Genomic DNA, 21357 nt, shown 5'->3' with positions numbered 1-21357 from the left:
TCACATGGTTTCTTTTTTATCATTATACATTGCAGGAACACTTCACAAGCACCAATCAGATCCTTCATATGATAAATATTCTCCCCCATTCCAATGAAGTGACAGACAGCAGCTCCCTCCATATATCTCCTCGCAGGATATTCCCTGCAGGAAGGTATTCGGGGTGTGTAGAGGATAGAATTAATGTTCTTCCCCAGGGTTAGACAATCACAGACATTACAGAAAGTTTCGCATGAATCAGATAATGTGCAGATCAGCAGAAATGAGCCCAGACAAGATTGTGTTACAGGAAAGGCTTGGAAGCGATCCGCACAGAATATCCAGAGATGTCCATATTAAAGTGGAAGTGAAGTCTTATTTTTAACATTCTGGCAGATGATGATTACAGAAAGGGGCAGGCGATGTCTTTTCTAGAATACGTATTACCGGAATGATTGCTCCGGGTTTCTGGTGATATGATAAAGCGGAGCAGCGCATGTGGGACGTTACCACTGGTTGCCAGGGAAGCCCGGCTTTCCATGCGAATGCTGGGGGTTAATGAACTCCTGCACGGGCGCAGCCAATCGGGAGGACCAAAGATCAGATTTAGGTAGAAAAGGAAAAAAATGGCGACATGGTCATAGGAAAGTCACACTGGTTTAGTTCCACATTAGGAAAAATTCCCTGCGATAGAGCTGAAGTCCCATCATATGGACAACTCCACTGAAATTCACCCAAAGGATTCACCACAATGCATTCCCACTCCCCTGGCACAGCACATTGTTGTATGTTTTCACTGAGCTTTGTAAGCCAAACCCCCAATATTCACCTCCCAACATTCCCTCACAGGAGCCAAACCCCCAACATTCACCTCTCCACCTGTAGTTATATCATAGAAGCTGGGGCCGGGGTACGTCGGAACCTTTGATCGGGTGCTCGGCCTCCATTCGAGTGACTGGTCCCTGACTTCCGCTGGGTCCCACATTCCCGGGATTCCGCTGACCCCCAGCCACCCCTGAATCCAGCATTACCTTGTCGGTGTCCCGAGGAGGGCCCTGTATCCGGTGTATAGTGGGGTATGGGCGGATGTTCTTCCCCCCTCTGCTCCTCCGGCCTCCGGTGTGTCTCCCGCCTCCTCCTCACACACCGAGAGAGAAGCACCGCGAGATGATGACGTCAATACACACGTGCCCCTCCTCCAAACTCCACCCCCTTCTACTGCGGCGCGCGTTCACCTCTGCCAGGCAACCAGTCGTGCGCGAGCTCGCGGCGGGAAGAGAAAAAAAGAATTAAGACAGGAAATGGAGGGAGGGGCATAGAACACGTGACCAGACGCCATCTCACAGTCCGGGCATTATATAATCTGAGAGAGGACTGGCCCCGCCTCTTTTTCCTGTGTGCTAAAGAGGACCTGTCACTAGCTGGTTTATTTATATAATAAAAACAATAAAACATACAAAAAAATTAAAAAATTGCATTTTTCTTCAGGGCTTCCAATTACCAGCTGTGTTAGTTTTAAATTTTTTTGACAATAACAACAGACTTCTTGTCGTAGGAAGACAACGCTCATTTTCGTATGGAAAAGCAGTGTTGTCAACCTAATTAATACAAGACTACGGAACACCTCCCACATTTTCGTCTTACATTTTATAAATATTGACCAATATGAAAACCAATGGCCATATTTTTTTGTACCATTGTTTTATCACTGAATGGTATCTAACTGGTTCGCTATTCAAGTGTACCTGTCACAAACCCTCTGTCACCAGCAGCCATTTTGTGAGGGCAGCAGGTTATAGTTATAAGGTACCAACTCAAACCTGTGGTGGGCACCCCCCTTTGGAGCCCATTCACACTGTCAGGGCCAAAGTTCATTACACCATACAACGCCCACATTATGAATAAACCAGTAGTGGATGAATGCAATGTTAGGGCCCCTTCACATACTGCCCATAGCCCATACGGGCCCCTGAGCTCCGTGTCCATGTCGTACTACCACATATGTCCACCCAATGGCTGCTCCTATCTACACCCTGCACTGCTTGGCGGCAAAAATGTCAGGTGGTTTTCCCATTAAGATGCATTGCAAGGTCCAGAACTCCATGACAACACAAAGAAAACCCCACACAAAGGTGCGAACCTTGCCCTAACGTGTACCTGTCACAACAAAATGTCCACCTGATGGATCACTGGAAAGCTGACATTATTTTTGTAAAATAACAGTAAAATAAATTTAAAGATCGGCCTGTTCAAGATGGTGGAGATCAGGTGACCAGATCCCCATTGTTTACTATTTACCGGCACATTATTGGCCATCAGATCTGATCAGCACTGTCATGATGGCCATCTCTATGTGGATAGGTGGAAATATATATAAATCCTTTTTTGCTTAGCACTCTGATCGCCACTTTATAATGAAACTGAAGGTGCTGCGTATGCAGCTCCAAAACATGGCAATCATTTCCACCATTGGAGTTTCTGATTATCTCTTCAGGGGTATCACAGCTCCCTCATTCACTTTTTGGAGCCAGGATCACCAGAAAACAAAACCTATGTTGTTGTATCTGTTAGCAGACATTTTGTGGGGTAGTCAAAGCCTCAGTATGCGGTGCTGATACAGGTTGCTATGGGTTACATTGCAGTTTTCCCATATAGATTCCTTGGACGAAGTTGCATACATGTTTAATTGTTGTCACTGGAAGTGATTTTTGAGCAAGGGATGAACAAACAAACGCTGTATACCCAGCGCCATTCTGTTCTATGGAATGAGAGAGCGGCACCCCGCTGTGCAACCCTCACTTCTCTTTTATTGCAGTCATTCATCGTTGGTCAGGGCTGGTCTGTGAAGAACGTCGGGCAACCTCTGTACACAAGACAACCCCGACCTTTCATATCGGGTGAGAATCATCTCCCATGTAGTCACGGCTCTGACGTTGGCATGAGTCACATGATCATGAGTGAAGTTTAACCCCTGACTCATCAGTGATTCATTGCTTACATGTAACTTGCAATAGATAATGTCAGAGCGGGAGATTGCAGTGCAGTACATCAGTTACTACGCAGGGTGTCATGTATTTAGAGATTATTAATGACCCCTTGCAGGCTATTATTGTTTATATTAGATAGGGAAGCATTTAGAAAATGATTCCCCTTATTAAATCATCCCTAAAATGAAACATTTAAAAGTTGTGGTCACTAAAAGTCAATCTGTCCTTTAAGACTGCCCCTATGTGAATGTTCCTGCATTTTCTGTGACCGCTTTGGGCAATGCATTTTCTGTCCCTGTGTCAACAGGACAAAATAATGGAGGAGTTGTCACTTAAAAAAAAAAGGAACAGACAGCAATGGGGGAAAAATTGAGACATTTTAACCTTTTACTGTCTGTTGGCCAACCAACCTTCCATTAATCTAGCATATAAGAACATGGTGGCCTGCACATTCCTGCAATGACAGGTTCTCTTTACCATCCAGCTTTTTTTAGAATTCTTGATCTTATTCTGTATGCACCGTTTTATTTCTGGTTCTGGTGTGACGTGAGAAGAGATCACAGTGAAAAGTTTCTCATAAACTTGCAGCATGCATGGCTTCTGTCCTGAGGCTGTGTGATGCACTGCACAGGCCGCTAAGCTTTGCTATGTGAACAGATCATGGTGTAAAGGTGATGAGAGGTGAATTGCACACACAAAAACGTGGAGAGCACACAGCGGCGTGGTTCATCTATCTGCTTTATTGAGATATACCCAGCAGTGACATAAATACCATGTGACTCAGAGCCGAGGACAGGGACAGTAGATGGACGCAGCACAGAGATGTCAGCACGCATTCACTCAGACAAGCCGGTCCCCTGCGCTCACCATTCACACCCTCTGCAAGCCCCTGCAGGGCGATGGGGGTCAATCTCTCCGGACAGGGCAAATGGGGGAGCAAGGGTGGGGGGCTAACCGTGTACCACTCTGCAGGTAGGGTCTAGCAGGGAGTTATTGCTCGCCAGAGGGGGGCCTCACACTACACAGACGCAAGCAGCCTCCGGTGGCACCACCACAAAAAAGGAAGAGAGGAGATTTAATAGGCATGGTTGGAAACGAAGAGGGACTCTCCGGCGGCAGCACCAGCTTGGCCAGAGGGCACGTATTTTCCTTGGCAAGCCAGGCTGTTGGCCTAAAGGAAAAAAGAAACACAGAAATCAGTAAATGGTTCAATAATAAAGCAAAGATGCAGCAGAAATACAACCCTGATGCACAGAAGAATCTGTGTGGAAGCAGCAGTCTCCCCGCAAATGTCTGACATGCCCCTTGTGTGCCACCATCGGAGCCCTCCAATCGGTAAAGCTCATGACTGCATATGTTTGGAGAGCTCTAGATTTGTTCTAGTATGGAAACTGCAGAAAAGACACTGCTTTCCCACAAAGACACCCAACTAACAGGAAGCTGGAATCCTTTGGAATTGGGACCCCCCATATTTGCCGAGGACCCTATGTTGTCTTAAAATACTAATGATGGGGGTTGGGATATGTTATAACATAAGCACCAGATAGTGTGCCTTTAATTCAATATATGAGAAAGGGATGCATGCCATCTAGTGGTAACTGAGAGCACTGCAGCCAGGCATACATACCAGTGCACGCTTAGTGTATTCCTCCTGGGCGTTCTTAACGTTTTCCTTCTTTCCACCCCAGGCTTTAAGAGCGGAGGCCTGGAGGGCACGGCCGAAAGAGAAGGTCAGGGGCCAGGGCTTGTGCAGGGGGCACTTGTTGATGGCGTTCAGGTGAATAGTTGCCTCTTCCTCACTCTGACCTCCAGACAGGAAGGTAATGCCTGCAGAAGGTTAAAACACCAGAATGTCAAAATTACGGCTCCCTTCCGCAATCCGTTTCAAAGAAGGTTTCATATCCACACTTACCAGAGACTGCAGGTGGCACGGTGCGCCTCAGGGCAGTGACTGTTGCAATGGCAACTTCCTCAGGGGCATATTTCTTGGTGCAGGCATGGCCAGGGGTCACCATGTTGGGTTTCAGGAGAGTTCCCTCCAGGTAGACGTGGTGGTCGCTGAGGGCCTTGTACACAGCTGCCAGGACCTGCCGGGAGACATACAACATCAGGACAGGGCTCAGAATAACACCCCGAGATGAGGTGTGCTATCTGACCCCCGAATATCTCACATCAGTCTAAGGAAAACCTTCAACCAATAGAGATTGGAGAAAGTGTGACAGAAGAACCCCTCCTGACTATCCACTTTGCCCCATGGCCAACAATAAGGCACAGAGCAGGCCAGGAGCAACAGACAGAGTAGTGTGCTGGGCCTTTGACTGATATAGCACTTTGCAGACCCAGAATCAATGCCGCTTTGTAATCCCCCCCCCCCCAGTGTGTGCCCAGCTATGGGCAACTAAAGTAATTACCTTCTCAGTAACATATTGGCACCTCTTCAGATCGTGGTCACCATCGGGGAGAACTTCAGGCTCCACAATTGGGACAATACCATTCTGCAAGGAAGAAAATTTCACAGGTTAGAAGCAAGACCAAAATGAAAGAATTTGGGCAGGGGTTAGGGGGGTATATTGTTTTAAGTAGTTCATGCTAGCACAACTATAGCTCCATGTGTCCAGTGTAAGGGAATTATGGAGCAGAGAGCAAATTTGTCTTTCATGGTGATTTAGCAGCTTTTCCTTCTTCAACAAAACATGCATCATTAAAGTAAAATGTCCCAGTGCACAACTTCCTGTCCAAGCTGTAATTCCAGAAAGGGGAGTATTTCCACATATGTGGTCACAGAGTAAAAGTGAATTTCTGTAACAGATCTGCATCAGCTTCATGTCTTGCACATCACAATGAATCTTCTTACAGAAAGCAGAATTGTGCAATAGTTAGGGTGTTCGTCTGAGTGGGGAAACTCTTACATTTGTAAAATTACAGAGGGATGGGTCACCTTCTGCTCACTTTGGTGTAGGCTGAGGCTTGTAGTTCTACAGCAACAGGATAAGCACATAGAAACATCCACCATACGGTATTAGGCTACACATCTGAATTTAATATATGTATATATATTTAATATATGTATCCACTTAACAGACAGGTGTACCAATGAATGCTATCCTACCACCCAGATATCTTAGTTCTAGAGATATATGGCCTGTGAGCATGTGACATAGACAGCATGGGACCAAGCTGGTGCCCCTAGGATTGGTCCAGTGCTGTCACACAGGGATATAAACCTGTGTAAACTTCAATAAACCAGATTAGAGCTTACACAGAGCTCCTCCTTTCCCCAAGCCTGGCAGATGAGGGTATTAGTTGCTAGAAATCATGATGTATGGGACCGGGGGTGTCAATAAATCTTACATTACCCTGCACGGGCCCAGGAAAGGAAAGCACAAGTAGGGGTAAAACGTATTGTTACCTGTTGGCAAATGCTGGCATAGCGAGCGAGCACGTTGGCATTCTCAATTATGGCGAGACGAGAGGGGGTGTGTTCAGAGATCTTCAGCACACAACGCCACTTGGCAAAGTCAGCTCCGTCCTTCTTGTACTGGGCACAACGCTCAGACAGGCCATCCAGACCTATGGGGGGGGGGATGGGGAGGCACAGGTTTATTAAGCAACATTACCATACATCACCAGCAAACACCAGTTCTAGGATAAGATTTAGGTGTCACCCAACAGTCTACCTTCTTGTTTAACGGTTATATTTAGGAAAAATGGTCTCTAATGTATAGGGATCCAAAGTAGCCGATCACAGAATAATAATTCGGCTGTTTTTTAATTGGTTCCTCAACAATACAAAACCACATTGGTTTACTGTAATTTAGAACTGCAAAAGAGCGATTGGCTATGAGTCTCTCCCTATTATGAGAACTGGGCCAATCTTCCCAAAGGTACCAAACAATAAAGATTAACCCGTCTCCAATACAAAGTGTGTACAGCCATTAGTGGGCTGAGTAGGCATTATGGGCTGGAGAAGAACAATAGACTCCACTTACTAAAGCTACGTACACACATCAGATGATTCTCGTCAGATAATCCCTTCAGGGCCAATATCGGACATGAATCTAGCATGTGTACAGCGCTTGTCGTCCATCATTCCGATGACCGTTCCAAGGAACGATCATAGTGAAAATGAAGGGGAGAGAGGCCAGCAAGTTGCCGTCATACTCCTAATAAAGCAGAATGGTGCTGTATGTACAGAGCTTGTTCACGCATTGGGCAAAAAGGGAAAGATCCTTTCCAACAACAATAATTGCATATGTGTACCCAGGCTAAGATACAACACAAGTTGTGATTTACTATATCGGCAGTATAGCTCTCATTGCTACATATAATGGGTGTTAAATTCTAATTTTATACGTCTGGCCTATATCTGCATCTCCCTTACCCTGTGTTGTGGTCTCTCCGTTGGTTCCAGCCAGAAGGACAACACCTTTGTCGACCTAGGTAAAGAAAATCATATAATGATTGCTACCCAAACAATACCATTGCTAGCCAACCCACAATCCACTTAGCTCACCTTGATTCCTACAACTGCACCCTTGTCTTTGATGACCTTGGTGAATGGGGTGCCATTGTCTGTCTTGTGGTAGAGAGTCTCGTGGAAGGTGATGACGCCACCAATGCAAGGGTTCACTCTGTCGTCGGTGCAGAAGAGCAGCTGACGGTAGAAACGGCGGTTCTCCTCTGTGTTCTCTACACCAATGGACTCCAGGCGCTTGGCAATACTGCCTACAGGACAAACGACAAAGGTCATCAATATGGATTCCAGAAATAATTAATTTTCTCATTTTCTGCCCATTGCAAGAGGTGCATTCTCATGATATTTGGTGCATGTAGTTTTGGCCAAAAATCTTGAGGATCTCCCCTTGGGCGGGGGGGGGGGGGGGGGGCTGTGTTTGTATACAAATGTAATATTTCTGTTGAATTGTTATTTATACAATGTTACATTTTAGCCAGATCTGTTCCCCCATTCTCATCAGAAATCTATTAGGTAATTTTTCTTTTATTTCCTGCACTATTGCAAAAGAATCTCAATCAGTCAATTGTATTCTCCATTACTGAGGATTGCATCACACCAGCTAGAAGTTGCTGCTCCCTATTGTGTTCTAATCTTACTTGCAATATTAAACGGTTATATGCTTGCAATAATAAACCGATCGCATGTTGCTTAGCAGAGGCTCCAAATACCAAATCAAGTGCCAAGCACAGCTCCAGGTAACACCATCGTATATTGGATTCACCGAGGAGTGCTAGACTCTCTTAACAGGAAGTAGGTGTAATTGTCCAGAAAAGAAGAGAAAATCCTTGTAACAAGTGTCCCCACTTAAAGCTCAGTTACTTTTCTATCACTTCCTGTCCCAGTGACAATATGGCGGATTATTAGGGGCATGTTTACAACAGTGCATTGTGCAATACATGCATTTTTTGCATGGTTTGGTGCGTTGCATTACAAATATTCCTAATGGCACCCAAACACACAACAATGCGCATACATTCCCTCCTCTCCCCTCACCTAATTCAAATTTACAATATATTGGCTGGAGTAAGGAAAATAGGAATTAACAGTTTTAAATGAATTTCTATCCCCTCCCCCTAAAAAATAAAGTTTTCTTTTTCTCCACTACAAGCCATATCTGAGTCTGCTTGGCTTGCATGGAGAAACAGGAGTGGAAAAACGGGAGAAAACACATAAGAATGCATTTAGGGCTGGAACATGGCCGCCGTTTGTTGATGGTTGCCTTAGTGACGGCTACTTGAGACAATGAGGCCTACCTACTCCCACCTCCAAGGGACAAATCGGAGATTATAATAAACTGGTAATCATATGGGGTTGGTATTGTGCTAAAGACATTTAAAAGCCATCCTAAAAATAAGGTATGGAGTAATATTTAATTTAAAGACAGTCCACTAAAATGGAGGGTTTTTATGGGCCTGAGTTGTCTATGGAACTGATGTCCCTGCTGGAGGATTTTAATATTATTATTATTATTATTGACGCTACAGTATAGCGTCAACATATTACGCAGCGCTGTACATTAGATAGGGGTTGCAAATGACAGACGTTGACACAAGACAAGGAGAGGACGCTGCCCCAAAGAACTTACAATCTAAGAGGTGGGGAAAGTAGCACACAATAGGAGATTTCCTTTCACCCTTGTTTTGGGGCAACCCTTTATTTTTGTATGCGTTCCATCTTTATTGGTGTCACCAGTAAAAAAGAGGGGTAATGTTCCCAATGGGGACACGAATAGCAACAAAAATTGAGGCTCTAACCCTTCCCTGCACCATGCTAAACAAAATAAAAGGTTTTGCCTAGAGTTGGGCTTTATCAGAGAAAGTGGCATATTACCTGGCACAGCATCACAAGAGTGGCTGAACAGAGCTACACATTAAATTAACATTTAGTAGTAATAATATTATTAATAATGATAATAGTTTTGCTTTTGTTTCAGAAGATTTACGTGCAGACCTTACCTGTGGACTCATCAGCGGCCAGGATACCCTTGCCGGGAGCTACGATGCGCTGAGCGATCTCATGGAGCTCCTTCTTTTGCTCAGTAGTCAAGGCTGGGTATTCGGTAGGCATTTTGCTGCGTTCTGAAATAAAAATGAAGTAGGGATTAGAGGATAAAAGTCAGCGTTAGGTAGAAGCCAATATAAAGCTTGGGAATGTAAGGGCAGGGCGGGCATGTATCAGCAGGCGACACACCTATACCTGGCCTGCACTGTGCAAGATTAACCCCTTCCTGACCAATATAAAAACCTAACCGAGGCAATTACTGCTGCTATCTACAAAAGCCTGCAAATGCTGTCCCACATTTCCATCCGTTCGCAAGGTCCCACTTAAAATATGCAGCTCTAAAAATAAGCCAGGCCGTCAGCAGAGGGGACAACCTCCGAGAGGAGACTTAGAGGACACACGGATGTCGCGGCCTTATAATTCCACCAAAAATTGGGCACTTCACCGTCTGTGGCTCTGGCACGTGAAGGGTTACAGATATTGTTCATCAAGTTTCCTTATTAACTTCACGGAAATGATGAGGCAAAAAGGAAGTTGCAGAAAACCCTGAGGCCTGGCGAGGACGGAGGCTGGGCGTGCATCACAGGGCCTCAAGGTGGCAGAGGCTGGCTGACTGCATGGCATTTTCAACCCCTTCCCATCCTGGCAGAACGAGACAGCAACATCAGCCTCAGGGTACAGTCACTGAGGAAGGTGCAGGTCTATTAACCCCTTCCTGCCTCGAGGCATGCACCGCACCACTTCCTGTCTGTACCAGATGGCATGTTATTAACCCCTAAAATGCCAGGGTTAGGCAACTCCTTTGCTGTCACATACATGTATTGATATAGTGCTGACATATTTCATGGCGCTTTACAGAGCCCATAGTCAGGTCAATGATATCCACCATTACAAATATTCCATCATCAGATATTTGCAAATCCTCCTCATCCCCATCATTAGTCCTGCTTGTGGTCCCTACTTTTCTCTGCATCAGTTCAACAACCCCTCATCCCGATCCTCTGCCTCCCACGACCTCATCAATAAGCAATGACCTTCCTCTCTCCATCCATCCCAGAGGTCATCAATGAGCTGTGCCCGACCCACCAACCTCACAAATCATATATCTTCTGTATTCTCCATTGCCATCACCACCTACATCTCAAGATTACCTACCTTACTACCCCCTTTCTATCCCCACCCACCTATCTACCGCCACTTACCCCCCTCTCCATCCTTACCTCCCCCTCGCTATCTTCCCCTACCTCCCTACCCCTCTATCCATCCTCACTGACCTCCATACTAATTTCACCATCTTCATCCAACTCCCTACACCTCTCTCCATCCTCACCTACCCTCCTACCCCTACCTTCTCATCCCTCTCCCCATCCTCACCCAAATCCACTCCCATCTAGCTCCCCATCATTTTCTTCACCTCACCTACCTCCCAACTTCTTCCTCCTTTATCACCTACTCCCTACCCCTTAACCCAAATTCACCTGTCTCCCTACCCCATGGTCACCTACCTCCCTACCCCTTACCCCGTGGTCACCTACCTCCCTACCCCTTCCTCGTGCACCACCTACTCCCTATCCCTTACCCCAAACTCACCTACCTCCCTACCCCATGCTCACCTACCTCCCTACCCCTTACCCCATGCTCACCTTACTTTTTACCCCATGCTCATCTAACTCCCCACCCCTTACCCTATACTCACCTACCTCCCTACCCTTTACCCCATACTGACCTACTTCCCTACCTCTTACCCCATACTCACCTACCTCCTTACCCCTAACCCCATGCTCACCTACCTCCCCATCCCTTTCCATCCTCACCCACTTCCCAACCCCTCTCTGTATCATCAGGTACCTTCCAACCCCTTCCTCCTTCATCACCTACTCCCTACCCCTTACCCCATGCTCACCTACATTCCTACCCCAAACTCACCCACCTCTCTATCTCTTTCCCCATCCTTACCTACCTCCCCATCCCTCTCTCTATCCTCACCTACCTCCCTACTCCTAAAAATCTTTGGATGTTTGTATCACAAAATTGACAATCCAAAAATCCTTTTTTTCTATCTACTTACCCCAGTCTCCCCCTCCTTCAGCCCCTCTCCCAGTGTTGCCCCAGCAGTGTGGAGTCCCCTCCATCCTCCAGTGACGTCACTGCCCTCCATGCCTGGGGTTCCCCTTGTGGTTGCAGTGTATGATGCCCATTCATCATCCCCCCTGATCCCAGGCTCTGGTACCCCATCCACCCCCCGGGGCCACACACCCGGAGCTCTCACCTCCTCCCCGATCTTCTCAGAACTGATCCTCATACACCAATTCCCAGCGTCATGAAGAAGGGCGGGGGGCGGGGCGGACAATTAAAGGGACCACTCACAACCAGGGGAGATCATTGCAGCTCAAGGTCACCCAGGGTTATAGGAGACCATCAGACACCCCCATCACCCCCTCTGCACCTCCTATATTTATCACATTGTTTCATAAAGGATCCATTATTTCATATATAATATACAGTATTTATTATCATTTTATAACATCCCTGCAACATGAAGAATACAATATTCACTACATATTATACAAATTTTTTGATTATATATTACTATTGCTGCTGCCCAATCTTTCAACATGTATGTATGATGATGCACATGTGTTACATCCATGCAGAGCAGCCTCATGTACCCAGGAAGCAGTCATCTCCCCCCATCAGACGTGACAGCAGGCACAGCAGCACCTCTGATGCAATGTACAGTCATCTCTGCCTCTCTCACACCCCTCTCCTTTCCTGTGCACAGTCATCCTAGGTTGCAGAGCATCACATTTCCTACAGATCATCCCATCCCCCAAACTTCGTCTGAGCAGGCACATTAAGTGTATAAAAGTTTAATAAAGTGCCCTGGGTGACAATATATTCATGTGCTAATAGAAATAAAAAATGATTAGAAATTTAGTGAGGGTGTAAAAGATTCCTGCGTTGGCCGGGAATCGAACCCGGGTCAACTGCTTGGAAGGCAGCTATGCTCACCACTATACCACCAACGCCTCGTGACAGCATTCTGGATTGCAGAAGTTAAGAAGTATACAGAGACATGTGAAACAATTTGATACAATGTATCTTATGCAAATATTCTGCTTTTTGTTCTAACTACTGAATAACAGTGCTGTACAGTGATTATGTTTCACTGCTCCTTCTGTACACATTGCCTGGAATACAACCTCACAGGGCCAATTTAGATTTATTGCTGCATTTCCATAAATGTATTAAAAAAATGGCCAATTTATTATTAATGTTATTATTATTGATAATAATTAAATTTAATGTGCTGCAGCAAAGTGCCATTATAAATTAATAATATTTAAAAAAAAACATTAAAAATGTTACAGTTAATAGATTTTGATTGGATGGGATGTTTTATCTAAATGTCTAATCTATTAAAAACATTTAAGAATTGATAGACATTTTGGCAAAAGAACCAGAACCAATCCAGGAGCCAATAGGAAATCTTCTCTCTGATATCTGATTGGTTAATTAGTATGGGTTGGTACCCATTGCTCTTGGCATGATTTGGCCCTCATGGGCTGTAGTTGGATGGCCAGATGTTGGCGCTATAAGGCCACAGAAGTACAAATTTGGGTGATGGTCAGCAGGGTGGGGGCGCAAAGTACAGATAGGAGTCACCACCCTCACCCACAGGTCACCAGGGTACAGTGTTGATCCCAAGGGCCCGGCGTTTAAGCAGCTGTTGGGTGACGGTAACTGAGCCTAGAGCTGCAGTGCCAGAAATAGCCGCGACCTTTACCAAGAGCGGCAGCTGACAGCTGGGGTCAGGCGGTGCAATACGGGGGCATGTGCCAGTCTCATGAAAGAAATACTGCTGAGGTCCTGTGGCAGCAACAAAATGCTACTTACATACAGAACAGAAAATATTGATCCATAGATGTGCTGGCTGCATTAGTTTTATTTTTGCTTCCTGTTGTGTCTCGGGCACAGGAAGGGGTTTTGATCATTCTCTATTCTATCCAGGCTAGACTAAAATAAATGACCTCTGCCAATGACCTACAGGTCAGCTTCAGATTTAGTAGGGGGGGTTTAACTACAGCCACACCATGACGGGTAAAATGCCCCCCCAGGGCATTTGGAAAGGGACAATGAGCGGTGTGTGGACGGGTGGCTGCGCCTTGTGTTGTGGGATTAGACAACGGCGGGAGGAATCTGCTGCCATCGGCTGGATTTTGGGAATAACAGACAAGAGGAGGATTGAGGAGTCACCGGTCCATTATGCCAGCCCAAAAAATATTCTGTTTTTGGGGCTGGAGGGTATCTATGCTTTCTGGCAGTGGAGGGGTTAAGCCAAGGCCTGGTGGTCCATCAGGTGATTATAGCAGACGTATGTCATTATGGTAAGCAGGCGCCTCGGTCTATGTGACTCGTCTCACGTACGCTCACACGTAGGATGGGTGAGGAATACCCCCCCCCCCCCCCCTTCCTGGCCACCAGCCCACAGGAAAAAAAAGTGGGGGAGGAACAGCAAGTTTGGTGAAAAAAATCTAAAATATCATATTAAAGTGCAATAACCCATGGCAACCAATCAGATATCATCTATCGCTGATCTGACTACGCTACGCAGGTCGAGACTGAAATCTGATAACACGTGGTCACCATCATCCTCTTTACACAAGCCTCTGATAGGTTAAAGAAGATTCTCCAGGTGATTATACAGCATTACAAGGGACTAATACACCCTAAAAGTATAAAAAATGTTTTACTATGTGAAATGTCAGCTGAGAATTGTCTATGCACTTAGACAGGAAATGACTATTCTCAGCTATTTCAGGCATCAGAAGACTTGAAAAGAAAACTTACACAACTTACAGTGTGAAGAACCAGACGTCAGCCTTTGTCTACATTTTTTCCCCAGACGAACCCTTAAAATATTTGTCAGGTGCTTGGGAAACCCCACCTTTTACATGGTGGTCAGAATGATAGTGGTGTGGGTGGAGAAAAGATTAATGAGGTCGTGTCGGTGGCTCTGCGGTGTTGGATCAAGTGGGCATCACCAAATAGGAGGTCAACCAGCCACAGCTCAAGGAACCCCTACACACTTCTGGAGGAACCCTAGGAGGTCCTACATCACCGGGTGACCCTTTAAATATTAATGGTAGGCACCTACCTAGGGCTACTGTAAGGTCCTACTGATTCCTTTGGGTTTTTGTAGACCCTAAGAACATTAATGTGATAGAGAGATGAGGTGGTGGAGGTCCCTTGGTCTGATCGGGTGTGACATTGTTTTGTAGGCTTCTATCTTTGGTCACTGTGGGGTCCTAATGCTCCCTTTGGGTTCTTGGAAGACTTCCATAAATATCAACTGGTGGTTTTTCTGACCAGGTACCGTATAACACTTGTGTTGGGTCTAAAGCCTTTCTTTGGGTTCCAAGAACATTGAATTGATAGAACGATGAGAAGGAAGAGTTCTGGTACTTGGTGTAGATGGCTATTCCAGATTACTTCGTGCCACTGTCTGGTCTGACCACCACCTTTGGGTTTATAGAAGATGTCCAAGATCATCAACTTGATAAATAAAGGATGTGGAAGAGTCCTTGGTATAAGTAGATATACCAATCAAGTGTAACAATATGTTGTAGGCGCATATCTAGTGTGGTTATGGGGTCCTACCACCTAAGTGGGTTCTTGGAAGATGCCCAAGAACATGAACCTAATAGAGAATAGAGCTGGTAGAGTGTTGGTCCTTGGTGTAAGTGGGGATTCCAATTAAGTGTAACAACTTTTTGTAGGTACCTATCTAGTGCCAATGTGGGGTCCTACCACCTTCCTTGGGTTATTGGAAGACGTTGGAGAACATCAACGTGATGAGGTGGTAGCGTCCTGGTGTAGGAGGTTTTTTTGATTGGGTGTGGCCGAACTGGTAGCCAGTTCTATATTGACCCCAATTAGGGGGCCCTTGGACCCACTAAAAACAGGTTGGATCACCAAAAAATTACTGTGACTTCTAAACTGAATTATTAATATACCCTGTTGTGTCTCATTAGGCCAGACAGATAAAGAAAAGACCCCCCTCCCTATGGGAACACATAACAGTTACCCTGACATGGTTAGGGGTCCAACCTGCTTTAAAAAAGTTGGTGTTGGGATTTCAAATCATGGCAATAAAATCCAACAAAATTGATAACATCTATATTATATAACCCTGGATCAGGCACCAGGGAGTGTTGGGGTGTGACCCAGAAAGTGTAGTTTGCATAGCACCCAGCCCAGGTGTCTGGCCCATCGCCTGACTTTCCCGTCCACTCACCCGATATAATTGGGCAATGCAAACACATGAAGGGTGAACAATGGGGGGGTAAATGTTTAATGTGCTGACTCCCTGGAATCAGCTGACTTGGCACTATTATATTAACCCTATGGGAGCTGCAGAGTCCCACTGGTAGGATTAGAAAATATTTTGGAAACAGGAGAATGTGACAGTTAGAATGACCCAAAAACCCATGAATATCTTAATCTCATCCTAGCATTCATCTTGTGCTGCTGGGTGCCCCATAGGTTACATTCTTTTGGTTTCCGGGTGTCCTTCAGACCTTCTGAGTGGCCCCAAATTCTAACTGCTGAATTCCCACCTACTGTGCCCAATACAAAGGTCTCCTACCATCCCTGTGTGATTTCCAAGATCCCTACACCCACTATACCTAATATGAGAGTATTCCACCATCTCTATGCTGAGTTCCCAAGTCTGTACACCCACTGTGCCCAATATGAGGCTATCTCACCATCCCTATGCTGAGTTCCTGGGTCTCTACACCCACCATGCCCAATACGGAGGTCTCCTACCATCCCTGTGTGATTTCCAAGGTTCCTACACCCAATGTGCCCAATATGAGGGTATTCCACCATCTCTATGCTATGTTCCCATGTATGTACACCCCCTGTGCCCAATATGAGGGTATTCCACCATCTCTATGCTGAGTTCCCAGGTCTGTACTCCCACTGTGCCCAATATGAGGGTATCCCACCACCTCTATGCTAAGTTCCTAGGTCTCTACACCCGCTGTGCCCAGTATTAAGTCTCCTACCATCCCTGTGTGATTTCCAAGGTTCCTATACCCACTGTGCCCAATATGAGGGTCTCCTAGCATCTCTATGCTGAGTTCCCAAGTCTGTACACCCACTGTGCCCAGTTCGAGGCTATCTCACCATCCCTATGCTGAGTTCCTGGGTTTCTACACCCACTGTGCCCAATAGGGAGGTCTCCTACTATCCCTGTGTGATTTCCATGGTCCCTACACCCACTGTGCCCAATATGAGGGTCTACTACCATCTCTATGCTGAGTTCCAAGGTCTGCACACCTGCTTTGCCCATTATCATGGCTTCCCTCCATTAACTTTATGATACAGAGAAAAAAAAGAAAGGAGCTAAAACAAGCAAAGGTTGGTGGCAATACCCAAATCTCCTGAGTGGACAGGAGCAGAGCTGGGAATTATGAGGATTGGATTGAACCATATTAGTGCTGAAGCCAACTATACATGAGATTTCACTTTGTAAGATGTAATAAATTGGCTATGCCATGCACTGGGCAGCACTGCACCTCCTTACATTCCATGTGCCCAGGCTGATCTGTACACATTCTCACAGCCAAAAACCCCAATTACACCATGGCCATACCCGGATCTAATTATGGCATGGACTGGTGCCAGTCCTATGGTCCCTTTTCCGATGTGGTCTCCATGTAGTAAATTTACATCACCCCCCTTTTCCCCATCATCCCCCAACTCCGCTACCATGATATTTATATAGATAGAATGTATTAACTTTTTTTTATAGAAAAGCAGAATGTTTTATGTTGGATCGTTCAAATCTAATATCATGTAATATAATCTAATATCATGTAATATAATATAATGTCATGTAATATAATATAATATCATGTAATATAATATAATGTCATGTAATATAATTTATTACTATATATTATAATGTTATCCAATGCACAGCACTGCATATTATTTTACCGCTTAATTATTATTCATTACAAGAAGAAGAACAACCATGCTCATCTTCGGTGGAAATCTGTCAATGTTGTGGCGGATTGATGAACGACTGATCGGGACAACTGCTGATCATTCCTATGGAGGGGAGCACAGCAGGGTGCCATTCACTCATCCTCCCCCCTCCCCTTTCTATAGATCAGACCAACATGAACAGCTCTCATTTATTCATCTGTCACTGGAAACAATCATGAAAGATCGTTTCATCTTATGCCTTTTTGGGTTCATTCAATGGCACTGAAATTAAAATTCCTTTCACCCTGAGCCCCAGTGCAGTTCTATTAGAGGGTAACACAAGCACCCCAAAATATAAAATGCCCCCCCATTTCTCTGAGTGCCCTCTTACCTGGGTGCTCGGCGGAAGCAGGTAGGTACGTCGATGACTCAGCTCTGAGTGAACGTGCTGTCTGCGCTGGGTGGCTTATAAAGGCAGCTGCCGTGGCATATACAGTGTGGTGCTGACCTTCAGGGACAACCCCTGACCTTTTCACGCCCGGGTAAATATAGCATCCCTGTCCTCGGTATGTGTAACCGGATAGAGAGTGACATTCACAGGACACTGTGACATATTCTTCAAGGTGAAGGGACAGAATGGAATCTGCAGCCTTGGGGGGCTCTGATGGAAAACACTTCAGTTATTATTATTGCAACATTCACCCAAAAATGTTTCAGCAGCTCACTCACATTTCATATCAATGTATTACTTACAGTTATGGGTTATTCTGTGTATTAGGCAGTGCAGTCAACAGCCCAGCTAAACAACTAATTACTCAAAATGTACAAAATGTACTGTGTATGGTATTAGCAGACTGGAAGGGCCAAGAACAAATAATGCTGAGAAGGAATCAGAGCCTGCACATGTAAGAAATAAATGTAGCTGATTTTACATATAAATATATTAATAAACTAAAGAAACAATTACATTACATAATAATACCAAGTAATGTGATTATCACATTAAATGCACAGAGATACACAGGAAAGAGTCCCCCAGCAGTGCAGAGTATTTCAGGAGAGGAGAGTTATAGAGGAAGGAGCAGAGTCCAGTAATAAAGCAAATCCGCTGTAAATTTAAGTTATAAAAAAATAATTGAATACAAATGTTGCATAATGCTTTAGTAAATGTTTACAGGTCAATGTGTACTGAATTTTATTTTATTATGAAATTAATGAAAAAGATTTTGGAGCCGCCCGAACAGGGACTTGAACCCTGGACCCTCAGATTAAAAGTCTGATGCTCTACCGACTGAGCTATCCGGGCTCCATGAAGAGTTAGTCAATGCATGCATTGATAATTCGACAACATTCAGTCTGCAAAAGCTACGGTAGTTAACATGTACCTTGTATTTCAATATGTAAATGAAAACACATTTTATATATTTGTTATGGATTTCAATGTTTTGCATTTGCAATTGTGTTAAATTAGTGAATTAAACTACATGTGTCACTGAGGTCTGCAATGGGGTCTGTTACTGATGGGTTTATTACTGAAGAAGCTATGACGGAGGTCTGCACAGGGGGTCTATACTGAAGGGTCCATAAGGATTGTCACCAAGGCGTCTGTACTGAGGATCTGGTATTGGGAAGCTATGACGGAGGTCTGCACAGGGGGTCTATACTGAAGGGTCCATAAGGATTGTCACCAAGGTGTCTGTACTGAGGATCTGGTATTGGGAGTCTGTCACAGAGTGGGGGGGGGGGATTGGTAGTTTTGCTTACTGCATCTCTAAAGCTTTTGATACAAGCCCTGAAGAAGGAATGTAGTGGCCCCTGAAACGTGTTGTTTGATGTACTCTCTGTATGAACTATTGAAGTTACCTTTTTATATGGGGATACGTTCACCAGGTCCGGGTTCCATCCATGCTATCCCCCCACCTGCCAGTGGGGAGTCTTCAGGCTTCTCTTTCCTTTTGCCCCTTTGCTGGGAAGCCCTCAGTTTGGTGCCCTTCCCTGAAACAGCACACTGTAAATGAAGGATGNCATAGAGAAGCCCCCCAATGGGCAGAGCTATGACGCCCTGGTACTAAAGTATATCCCTCTGTATTCTGGGCTGAGTAATGCCATGCATCATTCTACTTGGTAGACTGAGGACATCTAGTGGTGAAGAAGAATGACTACGAGGGAGTGCTTCAGGTTGAAGGTGAGTATTACAAGCCAGATTTCATTCTGACTGTCTAACAATGCATGCAGAGCCATTTTAATAATAGTCCAGGGTTGCACTTTGAAGTGTTTGAACTTCTCTTATTCCCTCTATTCCACTCTTGTAAATATAATACTGAAAGCGTTTTGTGATAAGCTCTTTGGGGCAGGGTCTCCTCCTGTCTGTATCTGTCTGTCATGCAACCCCTATTTAATGTACAACGCTGTGTAATTTGTTGGCGCTATATATATCCTGTTTATTATAAATAATAATAATAACAATATCTGCTAAATAAATGTTATTTGGGAATAAGGAATACCTGTTGATCCTTCCAAAATTGCAGAGCTGATAACTTCTGCTGCGCTTTTATCAGTGGCATTGTTCCCAGCCCTGTCAGTGAACTACAGAACACTACAGGTGGGGTGGAACATGTTGTTGTGGGTTTGCTTGTCCTGGACCGGCCCAAACTTTTCCCACCTTGATACATGAATGACACATCAATGATCAACAATGAAAAATAAATGTTTATATAAAACCACATAGAAAAATATATTTACCAACAATTACACAAATCTCACAACAATATAAAAATACAAAGTGTAACACAAAACGACAAATACTTTGCATGAAGTCTGCCCTAAGTAACAATGAGGGTTCAGTGCCCTGCATTCCCTGCTGCCCATTATATTCTTTCTGGGCTCCATTTAGCTGCCAGGGGCAAAGAGAGCCCTGTGTAAGCTCAGGACTTAACCAATCACAAAGCACCAACACGGTCACATGGGATGAGTCACATTTCCCAATAGCCAGATACATATACAGCTGTATGAAGTGCAGCAATGGGAAGGAAGGTGCGTTCTGCACAGTTAGGGGGCATCACAATCAGTCTGTTTGGCCTTGAGATGTCTTTTCTGTATCGCCTTACTAAGGAGATGTCAGGTTTTAAATTACTATCAGGAATAAAGTTCCCAAAGATTTAGGATTTAGGTCTGATGTGTTGTCACCATACAGATTTATAAAGGACATGACTCGAGGCTGCCCTCTGCAGGGACTTATAAAAACAGCAACACTGTCATCAGCAGTTAGGCTGCAAAGGTCCTGGGAGAAGGGACAGATGGAGGCGTAACAGAGGAAATATAATATGTGAGGACAGCGCTGGCATTCCTTGACACTTAAAGAGCGACAGTGGTCCTTCTACTCATCATCGCAGTTTAATCTCGCAGCAGATGCAGTTGATGATGGTGCAGTCGGGGGGCTGGTAAACGCAGGCAAAGCCACAAGGGCAGCAAGAGACGTCACGACAGCTAGTACATGTCTGGAAGGAAAGAATAATATGGTATAGATTATATATTTATAGATGGAAGATATAGGTCAGTGTGTAGAACTACAAATCCCAACATGACCTGTCATTGTAATTATGTGCAGATTTTTCAGGTTTCACTGGCTACATGCTTGTTTTTAGTTACCATTCTGCACTCACCGGTTTGGAGGGACAGCAGTTGTCCATGCACTGGGTGACCGTGGGGACTTTGCAGTCGCAGGCCTGGGCGCAGCTCTCGCAGGCGTCACAAAACCCCCAATCGCCCACTTTCTGCCACCCCATACAACAGGGGCAGCAGCCCTGAGCCTGAAAAATAAGAAACAAGAAAATATACAAACAGCACAAATCTAAAGAAAGGGAAAAAATGAGA

The 21357-nt window shown here is 45.0% G+C and overlaps 3 protein-coding genes and 2 non-coding genes across 6 annotated transcripts in view; all 5 read right to left on the bottom strand.

Moving 5' to 3' along the window:
• The window catches only part of PPP4C (protein phosphatase 4 catalytic subunit), a 17570-nt gene extending 16400 nt beyond the window's left edge, over positions 1 to 1170 (bottom strand). Inside the window, exon 1 of one of the 2 annotated variants that reach the window (XM_072417228.1) lies at positions 1011 to 1170. The gene's annotated coding sequence lies outside the window, so the exon portion shown is untranslated. The remainder of the gene's footprint in view (positions 1 to 1010) is intronic. The other variant, XM_072417227.1, reaches the window with a different exon arrangement.
• Positions 1171 to 3687: 2517 nt separating this feature from the next.
• ALDOA (aldolase, fructose-bisphosphate A) lies at positions 3688 to 18018 on the bottom strand. Its single transcript, XM_072417226.1, has 9 exons — positions 17876 to 18018; positions 9438 to 9560; positions 7480 to 7691; positions 7348 to 7402; positions 6376 to 6536; positions 5378 to 5461; positions 4879 to 5053; positions 4594 to 4793; positions 3688 to 4137 (listed from the first exon to the last, which is right to left on the bottom strand). Exons 2-9 carry the CDS (start codon positions 9547 to 9549, stop codon positions 4042 to 4044), a joined length of 1095 nt encoding a protein of 364 aa, XP_072273327.1. The 5' UTR covers positions 9550 to 9560; positions 17876 to 18018; the 3' UTR covers positions 3688 to 4041.
• On the bottom strand, positions 12441 to 12512 carry TRNAG-UCC (transfer RNA glycine (anticodon UCC)). Its single transcript has one exon. It is a non-coding gene; the product is annotated as a tRNA-Gly (tRNA).
• Positions 18019 to 18717: 699 nt separating the features above from the next.
• On the bottom strand, positions 18718 to 18790 carry TRNAK-UUU (transfer RNA lysine (anticodon UUU)). The gene has a single exon. It is a non-coding gene; the product is annotated as a tRNA-Lys (tRNA).
• A 1385-nt stretch (positions 18791 to 20175) lies between these two features.
• On the bottom strand, positions 20176 to 21293 carry LOC140334481 (uncharacterized; the record flags this gene model as incomplete). Its single annotated transcript, XM_072416758.1, is given in 2 exon segments — positions 20176 to 20981; positions 21147 to 21293. Coding segments are annotated over 2 exon segments (261 nt in total), but the record flags the coding sequence as incomplete, so codon positions are not given.
• Between the last annotated feature and the right edge of the window lie 64 nt (positions 21294 to 21357).

The sequence above is a fragment of the Pyxicephalus adspersus genome, chromosome 7 (assembly GCF_032062135.1).
Source record: "Pyxicephalus adspersus chromosome 7, UCB_Pads_2.0, whole genome shotgun sequence".
NCBI lineage: Eukaryota > Metazoa > Chordata > Amphibia > Anura > Pyxicephalidae > Pyxicephalus > Pyxicephalus adspersus.
The sequence above is the reverse complement of the archived record's forward strand: the minus strand, read 5'-3'. Positions and strand labels throughout refer to the sequence as shown.